The sequence below is a fragment of the Triticum aestivum genome, chromosome 2A (assembly GCF_018294505.1).
Source record: "Triticum aestivum cultivar Chinese Spring chromosome 2A, IWGSC CS RefSeq v2.1, whole genome shotgun sequence".
In the NCBI taxonomy this organism is placed as follows: domain Eukaryota; kingdom Viridiplantae; phylum Streptophyta; class Magnoliopsida; order Poales; family Poaceae; genus Triticum; species Triticum aestivum.
The window spans coordinates 20,355,094-20,364,486 of NC_057797.1; the positions used below are offsets into that span (position 1 = coordinate 20,355,094).

The following is a 9,393-nucleotide window of genomic DNA, read 5'->3' on the forward strand; positions in this document are numbered from 1 at the left end:
ACAGAATCTATCGAAATAGCAATTGACAAACTACAACAACAACATATCCGCACCAACTATCTCTTGACACCACAAGGACAAATGAGGTTCTTCAACAATGACACCTTCAGTAAGGGAATGACTCTCAAGCACCGTCGTCAACAGATTCAATCAACAAAGGCCAGATTCTAGGTTTTCACCCCGAAGAACAGGTCCAAGCATATCCGAACCATGCCCCAACAAGGTAACATTGAAAAACATTGCAATTTCTAGGTATAACCAACTCGGGCAAGACCTACGGTTTTCACCACAGAGCTCGAGACCAGGTACTCAAGAAGCACCACCCAATCCAAGTCAATGACATGGTGTTGCCACCATTTTTGGTGGTCCTAGCAGCTGCATGCACCCCCATCGCTAGACAACCATACCCTCTGCATCGCGCCACTATCCATAGATTGCATCACACCGTCGAAGGAAAACTGACCGAAGCGAGAACCACCAGAACCACAGTGGAGCCTTCCGGCTGCATCCCGCAACCTCACCATTGTGATCTGCTGACAGCGGCCACTAGATCTGGAGAGGAGAACCCTCATAAAGACTTTGGTACCCACCTCAATACGCAACTTGAGTGGATGGGCGGTGTTGCCATGATCAGATCTAAAGTGGAAGTCCTCCCAAATCTAAAATATGAGACATTTGCCAATCTAATAGGATGCAACCAGCCCCAACCCTCATGGGAATTCACCGCGATAGAGCCTTCTACACCCTAGCATGACCCAGGCCAGCGTGGCTCTGGCGGCGGTGCCACTGCGTAGCAGCACGAGGTCCCCAACTAGCATGACACACAATAGTGGCTGAGTCGCACCACGTCATGAGGGAGTGATGGAGAACTGGAGGGCAGCAACAACAGTGGAACACGATGGGGTGGAGTGGAGGGAAGCACCTCGCAGGCGAGGAACAGGTGTCCTGCATCTGCCTTCCTTTGGAGCTGGCCCGAGCTTCGTCGGTGGGCACTCTCTGGCGGCGGCAAGACGACAAAAGGATGAGGGAGGTGGTTGCAGCGGCTTAGGGTTGCTTCCCTGAGCCGCCAAGGGCGGTGACATGGGGGACTATTTTGCGTAGGTTTTGTTATGTTGTCTTTTGGCTAACTAATATTTTATTCATTTTTTATGTAAAAAGAAAGACTTGAATGATGTTTACCTATTTTGGATTTCCTGTAAATGTTGATTTCGGTGCACGGACACGGCACATAACTTGCTGCCTGGGACATGAAGCAGGTCATCACTAAAGAGCCGCACTACTGATAAGCCTCCACCTACAAGGTTTTTCCTAGTAGTGCAAGCACAAGGCCTCCCTGAGCATTTGATAGCCATGGCGACCACTCCCTCACACGTGGATCTCCTGTTCGTGCGCATCAGTGATGCCCCCTCCCACACATAGATCTCCTCTTCCTGCGCAGCAGCAATTTCCAAAGTATAATGTGTCATCAGTCGACTTTGGTATCCTCGTCATTTGTGCCATGTTCTATCCCACTAAAGCTCTGGCAGCATGTTGTATACAAATAGAAGTTGGCAGCAAGCAATTACAGATATATTTTTACTTTAAAATGCAAGTCCAATAGAATGATTAGGTCATCGAGAAGTGAGAACATGATTGAGCCATCTATTCATCTCAAGGGTACATTTGACCACACATATATATTCTAATTATAGCGACTACATGTCAAAAAAGGAAACATGTAAATAATATTTTTACCCTATATTTTTAATATTTATAAAGGAAACTGATAAGGGATTTATTTTATTTTTCTCTAGGCACCTAATATGCATGCATGGCTTCCATATATAGAAATTCCTTATTATTAGATAACATTTTACCAAATGCTAAAAACTGCAAGTGTGCTTTTGGATGTCCGGGCGCACACAAAGACAAGCCATGGATCTCCCCTTAGGGGATAAGTATCATGTAGTAACCACATACAAACAAGACAGATGATTTTAGTAACATGCACACATATTACGGAATTTGAAAAACAAATGGCGTTCAAATAGAGTGTCCAATTCAATTTTTGTTTTCACCGTTGACTTCCTCATAACAAGATCTTTGAAACTAAACCACACATGGTCATATTTCAACAACTATTTTTGAAATGCAATTTTATATCATGAAAAGCAAGTAAAAATCAAGTTTTTATTGCAAGCATGCTTTTTCACTGGAAACCGATAGGCCTACCATATGTCACTTTTGTATGTGTGTATGTGTGGGGTGGGTAAAAATCAATTTTCATGTATATAGCTTCTTCCCTATCATTATACTGTATCCATAGACTTTATCACATGTACTAGTTTATGGAAGTATCAATGCAGCCTCTAAAAGTTTTATAAAATATCTTTAACAATGTTTGAGTGATTATATACTTGAAAAAAGTCTGGTTTGCATACATATGATTCGTAAAAATGGCCAATTTATAGGTTTGCGAGAGAAAAGTAGGTACTGTAAACTTGCGCTTCACCATACTAAGTTGTTTTTCCAAAATTTTAAAACTTTGCTTTGATCATTGCTTTCCCCCATGGCGAGTTTGTCAAAAGCTAGACCCAACAAAAGCATGTTTTCAAAAATATTTCTGAAAAGTTGTTTCATGCCACCATGTTTTTCTTGTATTTTTTAATGTTCCTTGTCACGAGACCTTTAAAACTTGATTTCCCATGGACATGTTGGATATATTTAAAAATCAACCTACTGTAACAAAAATAAAGTGTTTAGTATAAAGTTTCAACACAAACCGGCAGGTAATCCATATATTTTATGAATTGTATGCACTAAAAGCAAATTTCAATGTTTTTCAATCTGTTTAATAAAATTTTAAGAGTTTGCCTGTTATATTGGAAAGGCAAATTAGCAGGACAGCCATTAACTTGCAATGCAAATTTGTATTTTAACTTTATTACATTGCTTTAAATAAACTAGTGCATGCCCTAGAAACTAGACATGCACAACTTTATAGATAAATAGGAAACTAATTCTCAGAAACATGATTTTTATCAACGAACAATGTATAACAAATGATTGACTAGAAGATCAATCTGATCGAGCTAGAAAAACATATTTTGATCATAAAACTGCTTGTCATGACATGAAGTTTCTGTTCAGAAATATTCGCCGGATTATGACGGTGAGGGATCATAGTTTGGAAGATCTCGCCGTGAGGAGTACAACGGTGAAAACGGATTTTGATTGAACACTCAGTTTGTAGGCAATGCATTTTATAGTGTTACAAACACATGGATAGGAAAAGCGCATGAGGGATCAGCCTAACATTTTCCCCTTTTCTATCCATCACAAGATTTCATGAGATAGAGGCTTTTGCACTAATCCTGTATCATTATCATAAAATATACATACTAGCACATACAATGTAGCATTTTTTTTAAAAGCACAGTACAACCGCATATGCTCACATACACTCACCCCTATGAAAGCACACACGCACATTCTACCCCTATGAGCACCTCCAAACAGTTAAGCCGGTATAACATGTTAAGATTGACAAAATCACGATACACAGCTTCGTAGTCTACCATGTAGCATTTCTATTAGTTCCGTATAAAACAATATAATCTCTCGGAAATAAAAAATTACAGTCTAAGTTAAACCTTATCCGGATTTCTTTGAGAAACACGGTACAGATGCATACACTGATAACCTGCATGCACATTGTTCCCTTTGAAAGCGCGCACGCACATCCTCAATTCCTCATGCTTCCTTGAAGAAGATACGAGGGTAGAAGAGAGGTTAGTTGGTCGCTTGTGATTTGGAGAATATGCATCTGCTTCTACCTGGTCAGGTCCCAAATTTGCTCTACTTCTAGTTCTTCCTGGTTGGTCCCTCTGTACCTGTTCGTAATAGCGTTAGATTTTGTTTGTTTTTCATATGTATCAACATATGATTAATTAAGAGATCTGGTGCCCAACCATGCATTATGGATGTGTTTGGAGCTATTTTTCTCATGTGCTTGGCCCGCAGGGTTGTTTGAGGTATATCCGATTAGGTGTATTATTAGGTGGGAGAGGGGGTGCGTGACCCTTTTTTGGCTGGAACAAGCACGCGCGTTGGCATGGAAGAAATTGACACGTGAGTCCAATATAAGGACTGGATATGAAGAAGACCAGCTTACTCTCAAATCTAACCGTTTAACCATGCATATCCATATCGGTAATTTTGGGAAGGCAAACCCCCCTATTTATATAAACTCGGCGACGCCCCCAAACAAACGACAGCCAACCTTTCTCAGGTGGTTGAATTCCCGGCGACCTGAGCACCATGGTTTCGGCCGACGCAGCTCGCAACGTCGTCGGCATCATGGGCAATTGCATCTCCTTTTGCCTCTTCCTCTCCCCTGCGTAATTAAGCCGCCCTCCTCTCCTCCTCTTGCCTGGTGATCTGTATATGGAAGGTGGCTGTTGGTAACCAGGACATGAATCTGAGCTTGTTTTCTTTCTGCATGCCGCATGCAGGCAGACATTTGACCGGATTTGCAAGAACAAGGACGTGGAGCAGTTCACGCCGGACCCCTACCTGGCGACGCTCATGAACTGCCTGCTCTGGTTCTTCTACGGCCTCCCAATCGTCCACCCGAACAGCCTCCTCGTCATCACCATCAACAGCATCGGCATCATCATCGAGACAATCTACCTCTCCATCTTCTTCCTCTACTCGCCCCCAAAGAAGCGGGTACATACATCCCTGATCCCCCTATTCCCGGCCCGGAAGAACAATTAATTTCCCCGTATTTTTTGGCCGCTAGTTTCTGGTCCCTACGTCCCTAACCCATGCCCGTGCGTGCGTGCAGCTAAAGATACTTCTCGTTGTTGGCTTTGAGGTGGCGTTCGTGGCGTCCGTGGTGGTCGGAGTGCTCCTCAGCGCCCACACCTACGAGGACCGCTCCAGGATCGTCGGCATCATCTGCATCGTCTTCGGCACGATTATGTATGCCGCCCCGCTCACAGTCATGGTACGTACACGCGCACACCTACCCACATGCATGGATCCACGCTTTGGATTCGCTAGCCTTGGCTTCAAACTCTATCCGTTGCGTGTTAATGCCGCACATGTGGCCGTTGTGGACGTATAGCGTGATATTGATGCCCTATTTAGGAAGACCAGCTTAGTTAATCTGCATGAACCTACAGTTTATTAAAAGATGCAACACCCAGGTTATTTTAAAAGATGCATGTTGCCACTGTATATGTTTGGTAAAAAATAAAACCTACTGTTTATTTCTATATCAATAGGTAATGCAACCCCCTAGCTCTGTTCTGCTTAAGTATAGCCATCCAACCAAAAAACTTTCTATTTTAGCTATATGTAACTTGCCTGTTTTTTTAAATGTGGGTAAGGCGATTTCCGACCTTTGATTCTTTTATTTTGCAGAATTGATGCTCTCTCTCTCTCTCTCTCTCTCTCTCTCGTGTTGTTTCATGGCTTCTTGGGTTAAATTTTTGACATGTTCGGGGTCACTCCATTTTCTTATTGGGCTTGAAGCCCATTACCCATTTCCTGTTTTAATTTCCTTCTGCTTTACATGTTTTTGCATATTTTTTACCATTTTCCTTATTTTTGTATCGGTAATTTTTTGATGTTGGATGAGTGTAAATGGATACGCGTAAGTACTATACAATGTGTGTTTAAATTGTTGTAGGGTACGGAAATTTCACTATTACATATTTATTCTTTGCATATATAAGAGTGCAATTTTCAGTGTAAACTTGTGTGCAAGGTTTTAAAGTCATTTTCATTTCCTTTCTTCTTATGGGGTAATACCGATGCCATTAATTTAGTGATCCTAAGAAAATTTCATTATTTTGAATTTTTAGTATTTATTTAATTTTCCTTCTTCCTTTAAGGGTAATATCAATGCCACTAATTCTTTTCTAAGAAAAGTTATTTTTTTTTTGCAAAAAATCACTATTGTATGTTTATTTTTTCCATCTTATAAATAGCGCAATTACATGTAAATTGTATGCAAAGTTGGTCTTTGTTTTCATTTTATTTATTCTTAGAGGTTAATACTAATGTCACTAATTCATTGTTTCCTTAGAAAACATCATTTTTTAAAGTGTGTAAGTATAAATGCAAGTACTACACAATATGTGTGTAAACTACATTAGAGTGCGAAAATTACACTACTATATGTTTATTCTTTGCATACTACAAGTGTGCAAAGTTGTGTGCAAGTTTTTTTGAAGGGTAATAACAATGTTGCTAATATATTCTTCCTTGGAATACTTTATTATATTGGTTTTTTTATTTTTATTTCATTTCCTTTCTTCTTTAAGGGTAATACCAATGATTATTCTACACAATATTTCAAAACTATCAACGCTTAGGGTATCATCTACTCTCTCCGTCCCATAATATGAGTGTAGTGTCAAAAACGCTCTTATATTATGGGACGGAGGGAGTAGTTATGTATAATAATATAGCCTTTGTAAATTACCTACAAAAACTTTTACCTGCAAATGGATATACTAAAACAATTCAAAAAAAAAGGAAAAAAAGACGAAAGCAATAATATTGTACTGCCTGCTTGCAGGGGAAAGTTATCAAGACAAAGAGCGTGGAGTATATGCCATTCACCGTGTCTCTGGTGAACACTATCAACGGCTGCTGCTGGCTAGCCTATGGGCTGATAGGGAACGACCCCTATGTGACGGTCAGTACGCCCGCATCTTGAAAAGTCCCAAACCCTGCCAACCGAGAACACCTCTGCATCGATTTAACTGTGATACCCTATTTTTAATTCCGTGCAGATCCCTAATGCCATCGGTACAGTTTTGTGCATCTTCCAGCTGATCCTTTACGTGTGCTACTACAAGTCGACCCCCGTCAAGGAGCAGAATGTCGAGTTGCCCGCCGCCGCCACAGAGAACTAACATTGCTGGCAACGGCGACGTTTCCCTTCCCTCACCGTCGAGAGATAAGCTTGGCTTGCTGCCGTCTGTGGTGCTAGACTGCTTGTCTTTGTTAGCTAGTGTCTGACTGTGCCTTTAGTTCCGCGAACCATTGTCGTCTGTCCTAGTAAAAAGTAGACCTAATATATGCAGCTGACTTATCGCAGATTATGACACCACGCTTGTTCTCATACTCTCTCAATCCACTATTTGATGGCAAAATGGATTTGTTGAACCGCAGCGTTTCTGCATTCTTGTTTAGTTTTATTTTTTCTGCATTCTTGTTTAGTTGGCATGTAATTTGTGTGGGCAGACACGACTAGGACTTTATTACCGGTTCGCTGGTTTGGCTTGTTGCCACATCGAGAGGCATGTGCAATCTCGTTACCGGCAAGTCTCTTTACCGGCAAGTCTCTTTACCAGACCGCATAACAACATACGTTGTTCCCTTTGTCATCGCTATGTTACTTGCCCGAGATTCGATCGTCGGTATCCAATACCTAGTTCAATCTCGTTACCGGCAAGTCTCTTTACTCGTTCCGTAATACATCATCTCACAACTAACATATTAGTTGCAATGCTTGCAAGGCTTATGTGATGTGCATTACCGAGAGGGCCCAGAGATACCTCTCCGACAATCGGAGTGACAAATCCTAATCTCGAAATACGCCAACTCAACATCTACCTTTGGAGACACCTGTAGTACCCCTTTATAATCACCCAGTTACGTTGTGATGTTTGGTAGTACCCAAAGTGTTCCTTTGGTAAACGGGAGTTGCATAATCTCATAGTCAAAGGAACATGTATAAGTCATGAAGAAAGCAATAGCAACATACTAAACGATCGGGTGCTAAGCTAATGGAATGGGTCATGTCAATCAGATCATTCAACTAATGATGTGACCTTGTTAATCAAATAACAACTCTTTGTCTATGGTTAGGAAACATAACCATCTTTGATTAACGAGCTAGTCAAGTAGAGGCATACTAGTGACACTCTGTTTGTCTATGTATTCACACATGTATTATGTTTCCGCTTAATACAATTCTAGCATGAATAATAAACATTTATCATGAAATAAGGAAATAAATAATATCTTTATTATTGCCTCTAGGGCATATTTCCTTCAGTCTCCCACTTGCACTAGAGTCAATAATCCAGATTACACAGTAATGATTCTAACACCCATGGAGTCTTGGTGCTGATCATGTTTTGCTCGTGGAAGAGGCTTAGTCAACGGGTCTGCGACATTCAGATTCGTATGTATCTTGCAAATCTCTATGTCTCCCACCTGGACTAGATCCCGGATGGAATTGAAGCGTCTCTTGATGTAGTTGGTTCTCTTGTGAAATCTGGATTCCTTTGCCAAGACAATTGCACCAGTATTGTCACAAAAGATTTTCATTGGACCCGATGCACTAGGTATGACACCTAGATCGGATATGAACTCCTTCATCCAGACTCCTTCGTTTGCTACTTCTGAAGCAGCTATGTACTCCGCTTCACATGTAGATCCCGCCACAACGCTTTGTTTAGAACTGCACCAACTGACAGCTCCACTGTTTAATGTAAACACGTATCTGGTTTGCGATTTAGAATCGTCTGGATCAGTGTCAAAGCATGCATCAACGTAACCGTTTACGATGAGCTCTTTGTCACCTCCATATACGAGAAACATATCCTTAGTCCTTTTCAGGTACTTCAGGATGTTCTTGACCGCTGTCCAGTGATCCACTCCTGGATTACTTTGGTACCTCCCTGCTAAACTTATAGCAAGGCACACATCAGGTGAGGGAGTCCTGGATTAGGGGGTGTTCGGCTAGCCGGACTATACCTTCAGCCGGACTCCAGGATTATGAAGATACAAAATACAAGACTCCGTCCCGTGTCCGGAAGGTTCTTTCCTTGGCGTAGAAGGCAAGCTAGGCGTGCGGATATTCAAGACCTCCTACCAATGTAACCGACTCTGTGTAACCCTAACCCTATCCGGTGTCTATATAAACCGGAGGGTTGTAGTCCGTAGGACAGAACAATCTTCTTACACAATCATACCATAGGCTAGCTTCTAGGGTTTAGCCTCCATTGATCTCGTGCTAGATCTACTCTTGTACTACCTATATCATCAATATTAATCAAGCAGGACGTAGGGTTTTACCTCCATCGAGAGGGCCCGAACCTGGGTAAAACATTGTGTCCCTCGTCTCCTGTTACCATCCGACCTTGACGCACAGTTCGGGACCCCCTACCCGAGATCCGCCGGTTTTGACACCGACATTGGTGCTTTCATTGAGAGTTCCTCTATGTCGTCGCCTTTGGGTCCGATGGCTCCTTTGATCAACAACAACGACGAGGTCCAGGGTGAGACTTTTTCCCCGGACAGATCTTCGTCTTCGGCGGCTTCGCTCTGCGGGCCAATTCCCTCGGCCATCTGGAGCAGATCGAAAGCTACGCCCCTGGCCATCGC

General features: G+C 42.0%; 1 protein-coding gene across 1 annotated transcript; it reads left to right on the top strand.

Moving 5' to 3' along the window:
- The first annotated feature begins 4,242 nt into the window (after positions 1-4,242).
- LOC123184364 (bidirectional sugar transporter SWEET6b) lies at positions 4,243-7,163 on the top strand. Its single transcript, XM_044596509.1, has 5 exons — positions 4,243-4,379; positions 4,494-4,710; positions 4,829-4,990; positions 6,572-6,691; positions 6,789-7,163. The coding sequence occupies exons 1-5, from the start codon at positions 4,300-4,302 to the stop codon at positions 6,909-6,911; spliced, it is 702 nt and encodes a 233-aa protein (XP_044452444.1). The 5' UTR covers positions 4,243-4,299; the 3' UTR covers positions 6,912-7,163.
- Positions 7,164-9,393: the final 2,230 nt, after the last annotated feature.